Consider the following 23,048-nt stretch of genomic DNA (forward strand, 5'->3'; position numbering starts at 1 on the left):
GGGTAGGGGGTGGGGGTAGTAAAAGCATCACAGTTCAAGATTTTGCGCGACAAGAGGTGTGTTTCTTTTAACTGTGATAAAGAGGGATAACTCAACTTGGTATCAAACACTATTTCTGAACACTGTAACCACTTAAGCACTTTTAATTTATGTTTTCTGTCTTCCAAACTTCTAATTCAGCTTCAAAAATGAGAACAAAAGTGGTTTTTTTTCTGGATTCACCAGTTAAATCACTATGTTGGATGTTCTATTTTGCTTCCCTATTTATCTTCTTAAGTTTTTGATCATCTGACTATCTTGCTTTTCTATTTGGAAGATAATATGCACTCTTTTCTGAAAAATGGGTAGGGGGTGGGGGTAGTAAAAGCATCACAGTTCAAGATTTTGCGCGACAAGAGGTGTGTTTCTTTTTACTGTGATAAAGAGGGATAACTCAACTTGGTATCTAACACTATTTCTGAACACTGTAACCACTTTAGCACTTTTAATTTATTTTTTTTCTGTCTTCCAAGCTTTAAATTCAGCTTATAAAATGAGTAAAACAGTGGGTTTTTTTCTGAATTCACCAGTTAAATCACTATGTTGCATGTTCTATTTTGCTTCCTTATTTCTGTTCTTAAGTTTTGATCATTTGACTACCTTGCTTTTCTATTTGGAAGATAATATGCACTCTTTTCTGAAAAATTAGAAGGGGGTGGGGGTAGTAAAAGCACCACAGTTCAAAATTTTGCGCGACAAGAGGTGTATTTCTTTTAAAAGTGGTGAAGAGGGATAACTCAACTTGTTATCTAACACTATTTCTGAACACTGTAACCACTTTAACACTTTTAATTTATGTTTGACTGTGTTCCATGCTTCAAATTGGGCTTCAAAAATGGATACATAAGGGTTTTTTTCCAAATTCACCTGTAAAATCACTATGTTTGATGTTCTATTTTGCTTCCCTATTTCTCTTCTTCAGTTTGTGATCATCCAATTGTTTTTTTGTTTACATATTCACAATACAATATCACAATTTCTTCAGTAGGGTTTGCGTGAAAAAATCTCATACCTATGCTCAAACTTCAGTCGTTATCTCAAAATTTTGCGCGACAAGCACTATTCATTTTTTTATTTCCTGATAAATCAAACATTGAACTAACATAAAAAGAAACCTTTAAAACTGCCTAACCACTTTGAAATAGGGCCTCAGGTGTGTTCTCCAGCCTTAAGTGTTTCTTGTATAGAATGTTTGTAAAGATTTTAGTCAAGCAGTATGTAAGAAATGTTAAGTCCTTTGTACTGGAAACTTGCATTCTCCCAGTAAGGTCATATATTGTACTACATGAACGTTGCAAGACCATGGAGCAATTTTTGAGTCACTTGAGAAAAAGTGACTCTATGTAATCGGTCAGTGTTAGTCTGTCCGGCCGGCCGTCCGGCCGGCCGTCCGTAGACACCACCTTAACGTTGGACTTTTCTCGGAAACTATCAAAGCGATCGGGCTCATATTTTGTTTAGTCGTGACCTCCAATGACCTCTACACTTTAACGATGGTTTCGTTAACCTTTGACCTTTTTCAAGGTCACAGGTCAGCGTCAAAGGAAAAATTAGACATTTTATATCTTTGACAAAGTTCATCGGATGTGATTGAAACTTTGTAGGATTATTCTTTACATCAAAGTATTTACATCTGTAGCCTTTTACGAACGTTATCAGAAAAACAAGGGAGATAACTAGCCTTTTCTGTTCGGCAACACACAACTTAACGTTGGGCTTTTCTCGGAAACTATAAAAGTGACCGGGCTCAAATTTTATGTGAACGTGACTCATTGTGTTGTGAATAGCAATTTCTTCCTGTCCATCTGATGCCTCATATAATATTCAGAACTGCGAAAGTGACTCGATCGAGCGTTTGCTCTTCTTGTTTGATTAGTGCTTTTGTGAACAAGAAACAATTAACAAGTGGCTCTATCCCATCCCCCCCCCCCCCCCCCCTTTCCCCGTCGCGATATAACCTTCGTGGTTGAAAACGACGTTAAACACCAAATAAAGAAAGAACTGTCAAGCTAGAGAATCTGCAGAGGACTACATCATTCATGCAAGCAACAGACGTCACTGTGCATTTAGCAATCAAATAATAAATTAATACATATCTGTGGGTGTAACTGGCATGAAACTTAAAATTTACTCTTTTTTTTGACAAAATGGAGGTCATCTAATGATCTCTCTCTCTCTCTCTCTCTCTCTCTCTCTCTCTCTCTCTCTCTCTCTCTCTCTCTCTCTCTCTCTCTCTCTCTCTATAATATAACTCCATACAAGATTGGAATCTGATACTTTTCAGACAGGAAAGTAATTCTGTAGAGCACCCATGTATACATATGATTCATTTTGCAGAAGTTTAGTGACTCTAATGAACTTCTAATCATTGCAGATGACACTGAGTGTACAAAATGCCAACTACGACTTTGCGTGTGCCAAATACAGCAAAGAAAGCTGGACAAAGCCTGAGGAAAAGAGAGTAAGTATCTGTTACATTGATTATGCGGCACATTGTATTATATCTGTGGTCTTCTGTGTGACTTTTGTTTTTCACACAGTAGATACTACAGATTGGTAGTCTGAAAAACGCTTTCACCATTTTGCTTTACATTTAAATGTAAATGTACCTTTCTTCTCGTGTGAGCAATCATAAACAACACCATGAATCTTGCCAGGCTTTTACATGTGATAAGATCATCCTTCCACTTGGACCCATACCAAAAATCAACACTGGCTGTTTTTTGTGTCGAGTGGCAATGTTTTGTTGAATTTATTTTGTAAGTTACATCTATGTCAATCTGTGAAATAAAATTCAGACAGAAATCCTGCTCTGCAAGGGAAGCAGCTGGGCTGCTGACTGTTGGTACACTGAGCCCAAAAAGTTAAGGATATTTTTTCAGTGGTATAGCCCAGATGTTAAACAGCAGTTTTTTGGTCAGAAATATATGTGTATTTGAAGATCAGTCTTTCTTCTGCTCAAAAATGTATTTCTGGAATCTGAATAATATTTTGGTATGACGTCACAGGTCTGTAACCACGCATACCCTCAAAAATGGCGTTTTTTGTCGGCATGATTCACTTTCAACCGTCGAAACAGTGTCTTAAACTGAATGATATTTTACATTTTTTACATCCAAAAGTTTATTTGGTGTCTAACCTAACAGTTCATACACATTTCTTTCAAATCCGTCGCTAAGTCAGGCTGATTTAGCGTGTAAAAGAGAGCGACCACAATCCTGAAAAACAGCAACAAATCCAGGGTTTTTGTCGTGTTTTTGCTGGGTAGCTGCAGTTGATATGCAATAAATCTAAAACTACAAATAGCAGCCTCGCCAAATTTCACAGAATGATAACAAAGACCCTCATCTGGATTCGCGCTAGTACTTGGAGCAAACAGAACCCGAGAATGGACGTTGTAACGGTTTTCCGTGAAAAATTTGAACCATCGATCAATCAATCAATTTGAACGTTCGTAACGTCCTAGAAACAAATGTGACATGCACGTTACTTAATTTGTACACTTTGCAAAAAATGGTGTCATTACATGTGTGCCAAGTTTCAGAAACATTCTTTCATGGGCTCAAAAGACATAGCCTCACGACTTTGAAGAAATAAAAAGTAAAATCTTACTCCACTACGCTATTCTATTTTTAGACGATTACGTCTTCAAAACTCATATCAAGGTGGCTGAGTGGTCAGGACACACACTTTGCACTATCAAGGTTAATTGCACAAAGCGCAGCGATTGAAACCTTTTTCTTTAATATAAGATCTGCTGTTAGGTGTGTTGTTTTTGAAATTTGTCTTTGGCACGGTGTTCTGGTGTGCAAGCGCATGCGTTTATGCATCTGTCTGTCCGTGACTACGTGTGTGTTTGTATACATGTGTGCATGATCAAAAAAAATAATCCGAAGACCTCCAAATAATTATACTTTTTGAGTTTGTGTGACTGTTCCCGTAGCTTGATGTTCACGGTTTACGAATTAAAAAAAAAAAAAAAGGCATTTATGTCATCAAAACTTAAATGACAGTATCAGGATCACATAAAGAAAAATGTACTGTTTGAGAAAATGATGGAAAATGGTAAGAATCTCTCAACCCTCACAGTCTTCACTTTTGGCAGACAGGAATTTCTGGAGGATGGCAAAAGTTTGTATGTAAATTGTAATACAGCAAGCACATGTGTCTTGTCGTTGGCAACCACTCAAGCCTTTCGCGCCACTCTTCATGCATACAGCTCAGTCTAACACATCTGTCTCTCTCCCACAATCTTACTGCACATTCTCACAACTCGATCAGAACATTTTTTTTTATTTGTGTGGGTGTGTGTGTTTTGTTGGTGTACATCGCCGTAAGCTCTTATAGAAGGTATGGTTAATAAGTGTGCATTATTATTATAAACTAGCTTTCAGTTTCACTGACATATCTATTTCTACCCATGCAGGTGGCCAACGTGTTATGGTGGTACTTTTTCTCCAAGGCCATTGAATTAATGGACACAGTTCTGATGATAGCGAGGAAGAAGATGGCACAGGTCACCTTTCTTCACGTCTTTCACCACGCCAGTATGCTCAACATCTGGTGGTGGACACTTATGTTTATCCCTGGTGGAATGTGTAAGTTTTGGATTCTATGCAGTGTTACTTTCTAAGCCTAGGCTGTTACAAAAGATGAAGGGTCGTGTGCAAATAGCCTTGCATATGTATCAAAGGGTATGATATAATAATAATAATTGTCAGTAAGTACTGGTGTCACATGACTGATGTGAAACAGTTGATTGGCTAATGGCAATGCGCTTAAAACTGTTAGCGCACTCTTGTAGTGCGCTAACTTTTCCAGAGAGCGTATTCTTCTGCCCTTTTCCAAAGCCGCAGCGAGGCTGTGCCCCTTCTTTTGATTTTAAGAAGATTCTCATCCTCCGTGTTAATGACATGTAGCTTATCATCTCCACATTACCAAGTGATGCTTCACCCTAAATTTCCCGCGGCTAAAATCAGAAGTGGGTTTTTTCTGACAGATTTCAGGCGCCTGTGCCACTGAATCTGTGCCTCTTCTTTCGACTTGCGAAGATTCTTCTCAGCCGCTGTGTTAGTGGCATGCAGCTTATCGTCTCCATATTACCAAACAATGATGCTTGACCCTAAAATTTCCCGCGGCTAAAAGCATATTTCAAGACAACTACGATGTAAACAGAACACGCGAAGGCTTCAAAACATTCTTACCATGTAATCATAGCACCAACCTCCCAGATGAATGCAGGTACATTGCGAGAAATAACATGCCAACTTTATTTTTGTGTGAATGAGGGAACCAACGTGTCACTTTGAGTCGTTTGACATCAGGGGACGCCACTCAGTTGCTTTGGGTCGTTCATTTTTTGGGGAGCATAGAACATTTTGGTACATGTTGTTTTTTATACCAATAATTAATACTTAAGTGAAACTGTATGCTAACGGGTACATTTCGCAAAACTGTAACTCATACTGTTAGTTGCTAATCGATAAAACGGTACAGAGGGTAATCAAATCGTAAAATGCATGGTCGGCGATGAAACCGTCAATACCCCCGACATGTGCAAAGCGGACACACACAAAAGTAGATCTAACTCGACCTGTCCACAATTTATGCAAACGCTGGCAGAAAAATGTGCCTTTTCAAACGTTCTAATCTATTGTCGTTACTGAAAATATCGTTATTGAAACAATCACAGTGCGCTAAGAGATTTATAGAGCAAATCTTGAAAATAATTATTGAACTCGGTGCTTTGCGCTTCGTTCAATAATTAATTTTCTTGATTTGCTCTATCAATCTCTTAGTGCACTGTGATGTCTCAATAACTTAAATAATAAATCACTTTTCTATAACGCAAGTCCCGATTCACAGCTCCAAGCGCTTTACAATTCCAATAAACACCTCACACATGCGCACGATATACAAATACATATATAATTATACAAATACTTATGAAACACGTGAATTATAACTTTGGAGGCAAAGCCAGTCAAACAAGAGTGAGTTTGAGCTGAATTAATAGTCCTATAAATCCTGCCATGTGATCTCAAAGGTTTGCAAGAGCATACGACGAGACAACAGCAATCAGACCTTCCCACAAACAGCTCTCTATAACACACCATCAGCCATCAGCCATTCAACATTCGAGCGATAAATAGCTAATGCTCCATGCCAACTGACAACTTTGCAAAGCAGCTGCTGTGACAAGGGGGACTACTGCGTCACCCTGTCACATATGGATAGCAGGCATGGGAATTGTCCGCCAAAAGGCAAATTTCCGCCGAAATGTTTTTTTGTTCCGCCGAAAAAATTAATGGGAGAGGCAAAAATTGTTCTGAAAACTGAATTTAATGGCAAATTTGGAGCTCAGATGGTTCTTTGGAGAAAAAAAATTTCCGGGGGGGCATGCCCCCGAACCCCCCAAGTGAGGCTAAGCTTCTCGCCGTCGACTTTGATATTACTTACAAATTTTCAGCGGTTTTTACTTTTTTCAATTCCCATGCCTGGGATAGGAAAACCCCTCCCTTAATTGACTGGTGTAAGTTACAGATTTCATACAGTTCCACTCCTAAACGCAGCATGCAAAATGGGAGCGGGCTGTGTGCAAATAACCACTCTTAGTGAAAACAGTCCCTTGTTGATATGTTTCCCTATGGTGCGCTGAATTTAGGAGTTGAACTGCATGTGTATGCATGATCAAATTGAGCACAGCTTTTTGGGATGGAGAGATAGCTCAGTCTGACTATGAGGCTTGACGTCCTCTCAGGTATCTGGGACCTATATTGGGACATTGCCCCCCGCAGGTTAGGGGGAAGAATTTAGATAGATAGATAAATAATTTATTGCCAAGTGTACAGTACATGAATGAACATAAAAAATACACGAGGAAAGCAGCTTGCTGTGTGATAAAAACAAAAATAAATAGCATTCATACATCACTGGCGCATAGCATCATACATACATGGGTAAGACAATTTGGTATCACAGTAACTAATACATACACTATACAGACATGGTGAGAACTATGAAACTCTAAGAGCTATCGGAACCCCTAGGACCCCCCCTCTCCAACCCCTGTTCCCGAACTGAACATGTTCCATACTGATAAAATGTACCTGTAAAACAGCACATAAAAATAAACTCTTCTAACACATCACAGCATGTCGTAAGAGGCGACTAACGGATTCTGTTTCTCTTTTTACCCTTGTTGGGTGTTTCTTGTATAGAATATAGTCAATTTTTGTAAAGATTTTAGTCAAGCAGTATGTAAGAAATGTTAAGTCCTTTGTACTGGAAACTTGCATTCTCCCAGTAAGGTAATACATTGTTCTACGTTGCAAGCCCCTGGAGCAAATTTTTGATTAGTGCTTGTGTGAACAAGAAACAATTGACAAATGGCTCTATCCCATCTCCCCCCTTTCCCCGTCGCGATATAACCTTCGTGGTTGAAAACGACGTTAAACACCAAGTAAAGAAAGAAAAATTGGGAAATTATAGCTCAGTCAGTAGCACAATGACTTTAAAACCAGTCCATCGTTATAGGCATGGGTTCCAACCCAAATGCGCGCAATAAAAATCCTAAGTACACAGCGAAAGTTTCAGGGCAATGCAGGGACGCATGCATGAAGAAGACAAAAAAAATGGGTAGCGCTGTACTGTATGTAGCTCGCTTTTCCTTGGGAGAAAGCAACCCAAATTTCTAAGAGGGTAACCTCTCAGGACTATTGGCAAATTTGGAGGGACTGGGTGGCCGAGTGGTAACGCACTTGCGCTCGGAAGCGAGAGGTTGCGAGTTCGACCCTGGGTCGGGCGTTAGCAATTTTCTCCCCCCTTTCCTAACCTAGGTGGTGGGTTCAAGTGCTAGTCTTTCGGCTGAGACGAAAAACCGAGGTCCCTTCGTGTACACTACATTGGGGTGTGCACGTTAAAGATCCCACGATTGACAAAAGGGTCTTTCCTGGCAAAATTGTATAGGCATAGATAAAAATGTCCACCAAAATACCCGTGTGACTTGGAATAATAGGCCGTGAAAAGTAGGATATGCGCCGAAATGGCTGCGATCTGCTGGCCGATGTGAATGCGTGATGTATTGTGTAAAAAATTCCATCTCACACGGCATAAATAAATCCCTGCGCCTTGAATATGTGCGCGATATAAATTGCATAAAATTAAAAAAAAAATTAAAAATAAACCCCTGTGCTTAGAACTGTACCCACGGAATACGCGCGATATAAGCCTCATATTGATTGATTGATATTTGAAGTATACCTGACCTAACTACCTTATGAGGTGTGTAATGAGAGTAAACAAGGGACAGTTTGATCCTGAGTGAAGGATTGGTTTTTTGTTATGACTATGGGAGAAAGTAATGTTTACCCCATTATAGCAACATGATTTTTCTCTAATTGCACCTAACAGAACCTGTACAAAATGTTTTTTGTTTTGATTGAGGATGTTGTCAAATGTCTGTATTTCAGCTTGGTTCGGTGCCTGGATGAACTGCCTAGTACATGTTGTCATGTACACATACTACGGGCTATCAGCAATTCCTTCCCTCAAGGGCAAACTATGGTGGAAACACTACATCACTAGGTTTCAGCTGGTAAGTCGCAACTATGCAGCTAATCTCTTGGTTCCGTTATCGATTCTGCTGATAGTAAACACTTTATGATTCATGATTTTCTGGAGCATCAAATCGTAGCCCCCTTACTCTGAATTATTTTCCAATAGACTTTATCAGTATATCGATGTCGTCGTGGAATTTAGGCGCAACTCGATTAATGGCGATTTTGATGTTTTTGAGCTTTAGACTAAGTAAATTATTCTTCATGAAAAATATGCTCTTAAATATGATTGACAATGCATAATTTAACTTTTTTATTTGATCTTTCTATCCATATCAGGAATTAATAAGAAATAATCAGTTTTGTCCTTCTCCTGAAAAACTGTTTTAAAACGAGTTACGCTCAAATTCCATGACGACGTCAATGTTTGTTACAGTTTCGGTACTGTTTGTGTTACAGTTGCAGTTTTGCATCACCTTCACCCACACCGTGAACTCTATACGTGTGGGCTGCGACTTCCCACGCTGGGGCCAGAACCTGCTGGCAGGCTACATGGTCATCATGCTCTTCCTCTTCGGCAACTTCTACATCCACGCCTATATCAAGCGCCGCTCAAACAAGGTGAAGAACGGCGGCGCCAAGGGCAAGGATATAGCCAACGGGTCTCCTGTAGCCAACGGCAACACTCACACTGTAGGAGAAGCGAGCGAAGTGCGCGTCAAAGCTGAGTAAGGTGGCGGGTAGGGTAAGGGTTCCTCTTAGTGGCATGTTCATCGTTTCATTGACAGGCTAGTACTACTCTGCTTCTTGTGATTGTGCAGGATAATATGCTTTGAGCTTGATATTTAAGGACAGAAAGAACAAGTCGCGTAAGGCGAAATTACTACATTTAGTGAAGCTGTGGAACTCACAGAATGAAACTGAACGCACTGCATTTTTTCACAATGACCGTAGTCCGCCGCTTGTGCAAAACGGAGTGAAACTGACGAGCCTGTTCAGCGCGGTAGTGGTTTCGCTGTGCTGCATAGCACGCTTTTCTGTACCTCTCTTCGTTTTAACTTTCTGAGCGTGTTTTTAATCCAAACATATCATATCTATATGTTTTTGGAATCAGGAACCGACAAGGAATAAGATGAAATTGTTTTTAAATCGATTTCGGAAATTTAATTTTGATCATAATTTTTATATTTTTAATTTTCAGAGCTTGTTTTAAAACTTGACTAAATGTAAAAAGGAGAATCTGATAGATACGAAAGCAAAAAAAATGAGAATGAAAATTAGTTTATGAATATCAAGTTATCATATAAATAACTCTTTTTCTTCCAATCAAGAGTTCTGTCCGTTTTCGCCTTCAAATTGACCGGTGTTTACAGCTTGTAAAATGAACACTATAGCCTGCACACAGGAAAATTAGAAATATTCTGAACAAGAATGGTTGCACATTTTTGCAGTATTTTAGACCATATTTTCTCTGTAGAGTGTACAGAGCTTTCTATATCAGAGAAATCTACTTACGCATGGTTAAGATGCACAGAGGGAGGTGCTTAGATAAACAATTGCGTTAAAAATAGTTTTCGTTTGCAATAAAGGTTTGTTTAGAATCTTGCAATCATGAGATTTGATTTGAACATGAGAATTATTATTCGTTAACTTATGATATTGAAACTTTTTTTATATACACAAAAGAGAGCAATACCTGCATGGTTATTTGTTCAACTTCTGAGGAAGTTGAACCATGGAGTCAATTGCTGAGATACTCCATCATCATTTGGGTTCATTGGCTGCAGATCAGTGTACCATTCTTCATATGTGCTCCAGCACCAATAACTGCACGGTTTATTGAACATTTGCCCCAGGTTTTAAGTTTTGCGAAGCCAACTGTTACGCTTTCAGCTTAGCATGCAACGTTTTAAGACAAATTGCTATGCTGTTACGCGAAGCTTAGAATTAATTTCTACGCTCAAACAAATAATCACAAGTATGCAATGATTTGCTCTTTCTTGTGAGCCCTGGTACTCTTTTCTGATTCTTACTCCATATAGCGGTCAGAATTTGTGTCATAAAACATTGTCCACACTGAAAAGTAGCACTGCAGACAGCCATTTTGTTTCTTTTTTTTCTAAATTAACTTTTTGAAAATATATATATTCTTGCGTGAAATAGCCTTAACTCTTACCAGTTCGCTCCCTTACCCATCGTAAGCAAGCTTACGTTGCCCCCCCCCTGTAGTTTTCCACTGACCAATTATCTAATTATCGGGAAAAAAAATGTGTTATTTTACATTGGATGGGTCGGACAGTGGATAAACTCATATGTTAGACACACTTTATGACAAAAACAAGCTGGGTTTTTGTTATAAGTTATTGGAATGCATTATTAGGCAACAAAAAAAAAAAGAAAAAGTCTGTTAACGGTAACATAGGCCAATAAAATAGGGTCGGTAGGTCGGGACTTTTTTTGTTTTTTGTTTTTGCTTTTGTTTTCCCCCAAAAAAACATATTTTTAAGTTATTTTGCCAAATAAAAAAAGACTTTCTTTTTTTTTTCAAAAATCCATATTTGTTATTTTGCCCCAAATTTTTTTTTTTCTCCCAAATACCAAAAAACAGTCTAGGGTCGCGGGGAAAAATAGGGTCGGTCGGGATACCGTAAACAGACTATTTTTTTTTGTGTGCCTTAGGCATGCGTACGTCCAACTTTGAAATTTGGGTGGGGGTATTCAGGTGACAATAACTTTTTTGTTTATCAGCAAAACTCAATAAAACTTTGCTATGTTATGTAAAATGAATGCCAAAACAGACTATTTAGCAGCATATCTAAAATAAACTGAACACAAAAAAAATGTCTTCTTTGTGTTTGTCACGTGTTCCAAAAAATGGACGTACAAATTTCAACAAAAATCATGTCACCCCCATAACATTTTTACCTTTAAAGATAGCACAATTCTCTTTGCAAATATGAAAAGCTTATTCATTTTCCTTTCATTTGATATATAACTTTCTATATTTCATTTAGAATATGACCCCAGATAGCCACTCGGCAAGTAGGCACCAACAGCACTGTAAAATATGCCCTAAAACCCCCGAACTGGTAAGAGTTAATGGGGATCTGTGAATAATTTTTAGACAGTGCTGCACTAAACCACTGTTTGCTTTGCTGAAAAAAAAAAAAAAAAGTAAATTGCTACTACTTATTTTATGTTACACTTAAGGTTTTCCAAGGGTTGACAGGCCTGGAAGCTTTCAAAGTATGCCGGCTAGCGTCACAGGAATCAGTTTATGGTGCAGATGAACGGATATTAACATGCGCCTTAATGAGGAGTAAAATGGCAGCCATGTTGCAGGCAACTTGAATACTGTACATTGACCCCAGATCAGTCGACCATAAAAGGACACCAGAACATCCTTGTCCTTGGGACCATTGTGCTAACGCTGAAGCCTTACACTTTTTGAAGAGAAAAAATGTCATTGGTTATTATCAAGTGGGAATCAGGATTGTTATAGAACTTGCTCCAATAACTTCATTCCAATCAATACTGGCAGGTGTGCAAGGGAGGTGTACAATGTTGGTGTGTGGGAGGTACACACACACACACACTAACACACACACCAACCATCACACACACCAACCATCACACACACCAACCATCACACACACACACAGCAATGCTGCCAAAACCACTGATGTTCCAAATTAGTTCTGTTCTGTGTAATAGCGGACAATATTGCAGTTTGTGTGCCAACTTCCACAGGCAGGCAAAGGGGACCACTTAGTACATTGTATCAGGGATTTTGAATTCTGGTCTAGGAGTCATTTTCATTCCTGGTTTTGCCACTTACTACTTTGTTTATAGTCATGATGCACGGTAAATGGTCCTTAGATTAATTTTATTTTGTTTTATTTTATGACAATAATGGTTCTTCTCTTGTCATTTGATGCATACTTTTTTGGTAATACGCATGTTTTAAACTTGTACTGCATCGTGACCATTTTTTTTTAAAGGGTTAATGCACATACGTTTAGATTATCAGTTATGACATGAAAGTGGTAGTGTTCTTGCTCTTCTTTTTCTGTTTCATAAGAATTATAAGCTATAATCGGAATGTTCTGATCTGAAGACATGTGCAATTTCTTGGTTTTTTTTAAGTTGCAACATTTTAAGGGCTATTTTGAATCGGTTACAAGAAAAATGTTTGACATGTGCCATTTCTTTTTTTTTAGTTGCAACATTATTAAGGGCTCCTTTTACTAGTGTTACAATATTTTTTGTTAAAGTTGATGTTTTCACTAAGGCCAAACTGTTTTGTAACTTGTCTGTTGGATTGTTTTATTAATAAATAAATAAATTGCTGAAGAGCAAATTAATGATTTCATTATGTTTGTCGCTGGGAACAAAAATGACATATATTTTCATTGGTGTACTCTATAATTTGTTGTGAATACAGCTGTTCGGATTTAATTTTGTGTCTTGATATTTTGATGCGTTATTGTGTGTGTGTATGTGCAATGATTTCAAAAAAGATTAATTATGCATATGAGTAAATAAAAAATAAAGTGTTCTTTTTATTATTTCTTTCCATATTGAAGAAGTTGTCTGTTACACTGTACGCACATTTTCCCACATGTGATTGCAGGACAATCCAGATTATGGCTAAAGTTACAAACCACAGCAAAATGGACATGCTTTTATTGTGCCTGTTTTATTTCTTTCAAAACTCAGAAATATTTACCATCAAATCTTACATTTATAGGGTGTTTTTGTTGTTGCCATTATGGTTGTCTAAGAGGCAGCAATGATATTTTGTGGTTCTTAAATTTTCTTTCATTTCGTCTTTTCAGACGCAAATCTTGTAATGCATTTATCCTCACCCAATGGTTGACTTTATAGTTTATTCCCGGAAGTAGATTCCTCCAAGTGAAAACATTCCTGCGATATATATAGTTTGTTGTTGTTCGTTGACACTCTTGGAGTGTTTTTTCCGTAGATATTCTGTTACATTTATGATCTCAACTTTTGGTTCAGGTCAAAAATGAACAAAACTGATTTTCTTATCATGTCTAGTCTGTGTTTTGTTGGTCCCTAATGCCTGTGCAAGTCGGGGTTGTTAATTCATTTGGGTGCACGAGACTGTGATGTGTGTACTTTAAATATACAAGTTTGAAACTTACTTTTTGTTTCTTGTATAGAATATAGTCAATGTTTGTAAAGATTTTAGTCAAGCAGTATGTAAGAAATGTTAAGTCCTTTGTACTGGAAACTAAATGCATTCTCCCAGTAAGGTAATATATTGTACTACGTTGCAAGCCTCTGGAGCAAATTTTTGATTAGTGCTTTTGTAAACAAGAAACAAGTGGCTCTATTCCATCACCCCCCTTCCCTCCGTCGCGATATAACCTTGAGCTGTTGAAAACGACGTTAAACACCAAATAAAGAAAGAAAGTTTTCTGTATTATTAGTGAATTATATTCTGTGAGAAAACGAAATAACAAAGGGTAACAATAGAAACTTTACATTGACTGGTAGGGATTATAATGTGATCAGGCAGAATAAATAAATTAACACTGTTTACATGTCTGGTAACAAGAAATTATTAAAAAAAAATACAATATAATAATTCTTTATTATGTCGTATATTTGATGATGGAAAAAGTGAGGAGAAAAGGGAAGATTATATATATATATGGGTCATTCTCAGAAATGGTGGTCCAAAGTGTTACATACAAAGTAAAAAATAAAGTGTCAAGAAATACAAAATAATTGTTTTTACTATGAAGTCTATTGTTTGCTATACATAATAATGCAAAAATTAGACAACAAGAGTAATTGGTTGCTGAATAAGAGACGTTTTAAAGTGTTGTATTTACGTGATGAATGTTGTAACATGGAAACCAAATTCCAACTTTAAACCACCTAAGCCTTCAATACTTTGTGCATTTTTTATCAGTTCTGCAGTATTTTTGTGTTCTACCCAACACATTCTAGTTATGAAAGGTAAGGACTTCAACTAATATTGGTAAAAAAATGACATTTGGAACTGACTAAGGTGAATGTCGTAACACAGAAACGAAATGCTTGAACCACTTTCGGTTCCTGTGCGACAGACATGAATCTGCACTGTTTGGCCTTTCCTGCCGGCAAAACCTGTCTGACCCAAAATAACTACACAAAACACAATTCGTCAGAGTTTGCTGTATTTGTTGAAAGTTCCTGTTGCGTTCAGATTACCCATTTTAAGTACTTGATGAATGTCGAACATCGACAATCAGAGGATACGAAAACTTCTTGGCTGCTTTGTTCCGCTAAACTTCGCGCTTTGAGAGACTGTTTGCACTTGATATCCTTCCGACACTACATTGTCGCCATCCGCGGTGTGTAAGTTTGTGACAAAGCTTTGCAGGCTCGACAATTAAGTAAAAACTATCTTCAGTCGTAACGTAGGTCGGGAAACGACACCATGAGTTTCAGCAAATGATATCTTCTTCTTCTGCGTTCGTGGGCTGAAACTCCCACGTACACTACGTGTTTTTTGCACGAGTGGAATTTTACGTGTATGACCGTTTTTACCCCGCCATTTAGGCAGCCATACGCCGCTTTCGGGGAAAGCATGCTGGGTATTTTCGTGTTTCTATAACCCACCGAACTCTGACATGGATTACAGGATCTTTTTCGTGCGCACTTGGTCTTGTGCTTGCGTGTACACACGGGGGGTGTTCGGACACCGAGGAGAGTCTGCACACAAAGTTGACTCTGAGAAATAAATCTCTCGCCGAACGTGGGGACGAACTCACGCTGACAGCGGCCAACTGGATACAAATCCAGCGCGCTACCGACTGAGCTATATCCCCCGCCCAGCAAATGATATGATTCTGGTGTTTTCTGTGAATATTTGGCTGTGATTCAAAGGACTATTTTCTTGTTCGAACTTCCTGTGCGCCAAAGAGCTAAAAATAGCCGTGATGTGGCAAAGTCATGGAGCACATTGCTGTCCGATGTTCGCGCGTCGAGTCGGGATACGATGCGTTACGACATTCAGAATTTTTTGTTCGAAGCCCGTAACTTCAAATTCAGCGTGAGTTTTTGCAAAGATGTGTTGCTACGTCCAAGACTGAACTCCTGACTGTCGATTGCAGTAATTTGTTGGTGTTTGCATGTTTGCATTTAGCCATGAGACTGAACATATTGTTGATCACGAAAGTCGTGTAACGCTTCGGCGATCCGGAAACGGCCGAACTTCGCAATTGAAAAGCACACAAAAACAACACCAACGTATAGAAACCATTTTCATTGACATACAACAATGCTTTAATGTCTCAGGAATAGATTCAGATGAAAAAAGTCGTGGTAGAAATAATTTTAATTTACTTTTTCATGATTTCAAATGTGTCACCCCTACTCACTCTCACTGGACCACCATTTCTGAGAATGACCCATATATATACCGACTGCAGGTCTCGGAACATGAAAGGCCATTCTATGCACAACCACTGACCATGTAAGTCTTGATCCTGAGCATCTTAAAGTTTTGACTTCTAAGCTCTTGTCAGTTTTATTTGTCTGTAAACTTTGTAAGGTCATCAGCAACATTCACCCTCTCCATCCCTGCCCGTAAAAAAAAGGGGGCAAAGATTATAAATTGAAACATGAAACCCAACCAACAAGTAAGAATCTTCCCAACTTTTAAAGATGTACTTTATCTGGGTTTGAAGATACATCGAATAGAGGAAAGTAGTTTCATTCTGTCATTTGCACTCTGTGAGATTCTGTATAATAGTAACAGCAATTTGAAATGCACGCTCCTAATATTTGTCTCTGCAAATCACTTTTCATGATGACTGATTGAGGTGATAATAAGCCAATCTTTCTTCTGCACGAAAGTGTGTTGTTGATTTGTTTTGTCCATGAAGAGAATCCAAAGTGTGTATAATAATATTTCATTGTGTTAAACTGCATACTAGTCTTGCATGTACTAGGTCATGATAATGGTTTAAAATAAAAGGCAATGTGACCGTAGTACATTATTAATATTGTGAAGTTTTTTTTAACACTAAATATTCAATATTGGTGATTAAACTGCCTGGCATCATACAACTGAGAAAATCATACTCAATGATTTAATTGGCCTCTGGTCCAACAACCGAAGCACTATGAATTTGAGCAGGGAAATCTAGTCTTCATACTTACACTTAGTACCGTGCAAACAATACTTTCTGTAATTATCGCAAACATTAATCTACGAAGCAGCTGTGTTCAATAATTTACGTTTCAAATTACAAATTCAAGTTGACAAGACTTCTGCATTTCAGAAATTGATATTGCTTGTTTTGGAAGTGTACAATGATATTCAAACTTTGATGTTTTTTTTTTATATATATATATCCCATCTGTAAAGAAGGGACAAACTTTTCTAGTGAGTAAAGTACAATGTATGCAAGAATTGCTGTAATGTATACATGGGTTATGACAAGATTTGTTCATAAAAACATTGTGTTTTGTGTTTGTGAGTGCACTCCTAAATTGTATGTGACTTGCAGCTTTGACAGAAAGTTCATGCAAGTTTTGTGTTTTGTTTTGAGTAAGTCGCTGTGAATAAATTCTGAATTTCCTTAACTGTTCCAAGTGTGTGTGTGTGTGTGTGTAAGCTTTCACAATTTGTAACATTTTATGTAGAATTTGCTAAATCAACGCTGGATTCTACCCATTTTGTCTGGTTTCAACCAACAACCATTCTCACCACAACAAGTAAAAATATTGAGAAAACAATAACAGACTGTTAAAGAAGATTTTTATATTAACATTTTTTATTCCCCATGACCATGCAGTCCAGTACAAATGACACTCACCTTTAAATAAAAGCCAATCAACGACAAAATATCCATACTTCATTTTCACAGAGCATCAAGCACATCACACACACACACTACTGCATGTAAGCACTAAAACAGTCAAAGGACAGACTGAAATGTATTGGAGGCAGAACATGACTAAGACATGCCCTCTGCTTGAGGGACTGAGAAATAACAGGATTAACTTGTAACTCCTTATATCAGGCATGGGAATTGTCTGCCAAAAGCAAAAGTGTGCCGAAAAAACAAGTGGGGGAGGCAAAAATGGTTATAAAAACTGAATTTAATGGCAAACTTGGAGCTCGGATGACATCAAATTGCACCATTTGGGTTCTTTGGAGAGAAAAAATATTCCGGGGGAGCATGCCCCCGGACCCCCCTAGTAAAGAATAGGCGCTTCGTGCCGTCGACTTTGCTATTCCTTGCAAATGTTTAGCATTTTTTTATTTTTTCTATTCCCATGCCTGCTTATATAAAGTTGGCCAAAAAATTATTGCAACAAATTTAAAACCCAAATTAAAGCATTAATTCCTGTGTCATTTAATTAAAACTGTATATGCCAGTTAAGACCGTTCACTTAACCTTCAGGATCACCTTTTGGATTAAATATTTCTTTTACAGGGATCACGTGACCGCCGCTCAGGTAAGTGAAAAATGGAATCATGAAAATGGAGAAAAAAAAGCAACTAAAGTGTGTTCCTCGGTAACTCTACTCCAGACAAAACCTGAAGACGGTACCCTTTGTCTCAGGTGTGCACTGACAGTATCTTTAGCTACAGTGAACAAGAAGAAAGAGAAATGTGCCACAGTGGAATGTTGACAAAGTGTATATCCAAAATTCAATCTGTACTCTCAATACTGCTTGCTGGAGCATCTCTCTGAAACCTTACAGAACTAAAATGCTCTCACAGCTTTTACAATTGGGCTGCGTAAGCTTCTTAGGTAATTCAAAGACTAGTATATTCTGCTTCTAGAACAGTTTCAAGAGTAAACTCTTCTTCTGGAACAATTCAAACAATAAAACATAACTGTGTTCAAAATCAGAAAACAAAATTTCAACTAACATGTGAACATGTACTACCTCTTAATCCCACAACTGATAAAAACTTCATTTCGAAGTGCTGCAGCAATGAATCAGCTGGAAGCTCTTATTTCATTCACCGTATCGTCACTGTACCATGTCTTTTGCAACTCAAATGTTTCTGCACTTAACAGGAGATTCATCAAACCACTAACACTAACATCGTCTGCTTTGCAAGCACCTGCACTGCTTCCATTTATTTCTAAATATCCATTTTGGCCAAGCCCAGAATTTAGATCAGATGAGATCTTCTTAAACATGTATACTGTTCAAAAAAAGAAACGCATAGCTTGTAATATTTGGTTAATTTAGCAATATGGCTACAAGGATATCCACCAAACTGCAGAAAATGTTTATCTGGTCGTCGACCTTTCGTCCATTGCCACAAGTGAGCTCTGCACGTGACGCATGCGTTATCAGTGGCTACAATGTCAAAATTGCTCATTTGGCATGACCACTCGTCATGCTTCAGTGTAATCTCGTGAAACTCGGGGAATATTGAGCTCTCACCATGTCTTCCAAAACCCATAAAAGCGGATTGTTCGCCACAAAGAAATCAGACGACAATTCAGCGACGAAAGATGGCCCGATTGAGCAGAGAAGACCGCCAAATTGCATTGGGTCGTTTACAAGCAGGCCAAAGTCAAAGTGCAATCGCCAGGCACTTCCACGTGTCCCAGAGCACCATCAGTAGACTGTGGGTCAGGTTTCAAGCCACTGGCTCCGTTGCTGACTTGCCACGAGCGGGAATACCAAGGGCGACAACTGCTGCTCACGACCGCTTCATACGGCTCCGCCACCTCCGGAATCGTTTCCTGTCGGCCTCATCTTCTGTCCAGGCTCTCCCCGGGCCACACCGATTATCGGACCAGACCGTGCGGAACCGCCTGCATGAAGCTGGTTTGAGAGCTCGCAGACCTCACAGAGGAGCTGTCCTCACCCGCCGCCATCGCCAGAACCGAGTGCAGTGGGGCAACCAGCACCTTCGCTGGACCGTCCGGAATCACTGGAGACACGTGTGGTTCAGCGACGAGTCCTACTTCCTGCTCCAGCGACATGATGGTCGGAGGAGGGTCTACCGGAGAGTAAACGAACGTTACGCGCCCAACTGTGTTGATGAGGCACCCGTTCATGGTGGTGGAGGCGTCATGGTGTGGGGGGCGATCAATACCGCTGGAAGGAGCACCCTGGTGCACGTCCAAGGGCGCATAACTGCCCAGCGATACGTGGAGGAAATTCTGCGCCCACACGCCCTTCCTCTTCTGGCTGACCAGGATGCCATATTCCAGCAGGACAACGCTCGCCCGCACACAGCACGACTCACCACCCAGTTCCTCACCGACCACCATGTCCAGGTGCTTCCCTGGCCATCCATGTCGCCAGACATGAACCCGATAGAACACCTCTGGGATGAATTGGACAGACGTGTGCGCAGGCGAGAAGAAGCGCCGGCAAATCACCGCGATCTATTGCAGGCACTTCAGGAGGAGTGGGACACCATCCCATAGCAAGTTATCCGGCATCTGATCCAGTCCATGCCCAGAAGGTGCCGGGCAGTTGTTGCTGCTCAAGGCAGTCACACCCCCTACTGACTTGACAGCCTCGGCACCCAATCGTATTGATTGACTGATTGATTTGAAGATGCAAATGAACTGTGTGTGCATTCAACTGTGTCCATACCAAATTTCAAACAAATAATCTAAATATTGGATTTTCTGTTAATTTTTTCGACAAATAAAACAAATTTGGCAAGTAGCAACTATGCGTTTCTTTTTTTGAACAGTATAGTTTCTTTAAAACGCGCAGTTTATTTCACCATTCTCAGCAATCTTTTTCCTTTCATCCTTCTTGAAGCTTAGCACAAAATCTACCTATCCCGAATGGCTAAAAAAACACAGATTATTTATTTGTATCTCTGCTTTCTCTTTCAATAACCAAATGCTCTCTAACCTGTCGTAGCAAGTTTTTGATCAGAGTTCCAGAACACGACATGGGGCCTCCTTTGACTGTTTTCACCTTTGTCATCTCTGTCCATAATCTAATGGAACAAGAGGATGAGTAACAGTAACTACTGGTACATTCTCCAGTACAGCCTCTACCATCAGAAAGCTTCTTGAAGCCTTTTCTACAGGTACCTGTCAGACGAATATCACATTTGACTTTTCTGTTTTCTCTTGCACCATTGCTGTTCGATCACTGGTTGACTGGTACCATCATCAAGGCATCTGTGCCAAACAGTGTCCCAAATTTCTGCACATACTCTTCACAGTGTTCACCTGGCAGGAAAAAACAAAAAGAGCAAATATATTATATTTCAACACGACTGGCTCTGACAGTTTTGCACATTGACATAAAAAAAGACGCACAAACACAAATACACACATAAACCATGCATGTGCCCACAGACTTCTATTGGAGAGAACACTCTCCACTGTGTCTGGGTAGAAGAGGATGGGAATGTTCACATGGAAGGACCCTCATCTCCTAGCGGAAATAAAGATGTTTCTTTTTCACACACACGCAAGCAGACACATGCAAACACACACGCGAGCAGACACATACACACACACACACACACACACACACACACACACACACACACACACACACACACACACACACACACACACAAAGAAAACAGAAAAGAAAACAATAACAAAACAATACATAGATAGTAAGGTAGAAATTAAGAAGCAAAAGTAAAATTTCACGAAAAAATAAACACAGGATTCTGACATTTCTAAAGCTGAATTTGTGTGTGTGCTTTTGTTAGTCAAAATCAGCACTTGAGAGGAGGCTACTGACATTGTATACATACCTATATCTACCCCAAGTTTTTCTTTACTGGTTAGGACAAATCTTGAGAGTGGATCCTGGGGCTTTAAAAATTACCCCCCCCCCGCAAAAAAAAAATACATAAAAATGTCACGTCTGAAGAAGACTCCTCTTATAATCTCTTCTTCATTTCCGTTCCCCCATTTCCCGGGCTCTCCTAGATAATGATTAGCAATCACAAGACCCTTGCACACTCCTCAAAAATGCAAGCCTTGTCACTTACATTCAACATTCTTTCGAACTACAGTGGAACCCCCCTTTTAGGACCTAAACAAGTCGCGTGAGGCGAAATTACTACATTTAGTCAAGCTGTGGAACTCACAGAATGAAACTGAACGCACTGCACTTTTTCACAATGACCGTAATCCGCTGCTCGTGCAAAAGGCAGTGAAATTAATGAGCCTGTTTAGCGCGGGGGTGGTTGCGCTGTGCTGCAAAGCACGCTTTTCTGTACCTCTCTTCATTTTAACTTTCTGAGCGTGTTTTTAATCCAAACATATCACATCTATATGTTTTTGGAATCAGGAACCGACAAGGAATACGATGAAATTGTTTTTAAATCGATTTCGGAAATTTTATTTTGATCATAATTTTTATATTTTTAATTTTCAGAGCTTGTTTTTAATCTGAATATAACATATGTATATGTTTTTGGAATCAGAAAATGATAAAAAAATAAGATGAACGTAATTTTGAATCGTTTTATAAAAAAATAATTTCCCCCGAGTACGCTAGTACAAGGGCTCAGCAGACTTTAATTGTGTGTCTGTGTGTGTGTGTGTCTGTGTGTCTTTCTCCACTTAACAGCTTATTGCTGGGAAACTACTGGGCGCAGTTCGTTCAAAAGTTGATACACTAACTTGATAATAAGTCCGATTGATCGTATTAAAACTTCCTAATGTTACCTGGGACCTAAATGCGAAATAAACCACAAAAACGACTTGGCCGTAGGAGGAGTTCACACCGGCGGGGCAACACGCAGCCATTGACCTGATAGAACAGCCGAACGCGTCACACAAAAATATGTCATGACAAAGTTACACGCAAAGCGAAAGAGACTTTGACGTCATTTACTTTTGTTCGGAATTTTCCGTCTGTTCCTAGCTTGTCAGTGAAGACCTGACGTGAGTAAGCTTACCCAAAACGTCTTTGTTCTCTATTCTCATTGCAGCTGTGAAATAATCAGTCTTGTGTCTCGGTCGTGTAGGTACAGAGTTTGCTTCTGCAATCATTGTGTTCGTGTTGATGACGGCTTCATAAGACAAAATAATAAGCGAATCTATCGCGAGGAAGACGTTTATGTACAAATCACCGAACCCAACCCATTTTTTGTGTGCATTTTTCTGAAGAATAAACTGCATGTGGTTAATTTCATCCGTTTAATGCTTGTCGAAACGAGCCATAAGGCTTTAGAATAAAAGATTTCACGCATTGCTTGGCCATTTGATCACAGATGAGGTCGCAGTTTGTAAGTTGAATCTATGAATCGGCCAGAGATAGATCTGCATTTCTGGTCAGAAACCAACATTCACACCACAGACATTCCAAACATTTATATTTATTGAGCGAGCCAGTCTGAAGAGTACTAGGGTCCAGCGCGAGCGTTTTTTATAATTACAATTTTCAGATTTTTAATGACCAAAGTCATCAATCAATTTTTAAGCCTCCAAGCTGAAATGCAATACCAAAGTC

The 23,048-nt window shown here is 39.1% G+C and overlaps 2 protein-coding genes across 2 annotated transcripts in view; one reads left to right on the forward strand and one right to left on the reverse strand.

Moving 5' to 3' along the window:
- LOC138966491 (very long chain fatty acid elongase 2-like) overlaps positions 1 to 17,200 on the forward strand; it is a 34,612-nt gene extending 17,412 nt beyond the window's left edge. Inside the window, exons 4-7 of the mRNA XM_070338759.1 lie at positions 2,414 to 2,500; positions 4,466 to 4,637; positions 8,511 to 8,635; positions 9,057 to 17,200. Of these exons, the coding sequence (XP_070194860.1) occupies positions 2,414 to 2,500; positions 4,466 to 4,637; positions 8,511 to 8,635; positions 9,057 to 9,329 (657 nt within the window). The 3' untranslated portion in view covers positions 9,330 to 17,200. The remainder of the gene's footprint in view (positions 1 to 2,413; positions 2,501 to 4,465; positions 4,638 to 8,510; positions 8,636 to 9,056) is intronic.
- A 173-nt stretch (positions 17,201 to 17,373) lies between these two features.
- Positions 17,374 to 23,048, reverse strand: part of LOC138966490 (regulator of MON1-CCZ1 complex-like) — a 36,151-nt gene continuing 30,476 nt past the window's right edge. Inside the window, exon 22 of the mRNA XM_070338758.1 lies at positions 17,374 to 20,797. Within this exon, the coding sequence (XP_070194859.1) occupies positions 20,715 to 20,797 (83 nt within the window). The 3' untranslated portion in view covers positions 17,374 to 20,714. The remainder of the gene's footprint in view (positions 20,798 to 23,048) is intronic.

Source organism: Littorina saxatilis, linkage group LG5, assembly GCF_037325665.1.
Source record: "Littorina saxatilis isolate snail1 linkage group LG5, US_GU_Lsax_2.0, whole genome shotgun sequence".
In the NCBI taxonomy this organism is placed as follows: Eukaryota; Metazoa; Mollusca; class Gastropoda; order Littorinimorpha; family Littorinidae; genus Littorina; species Littorina saxatilis.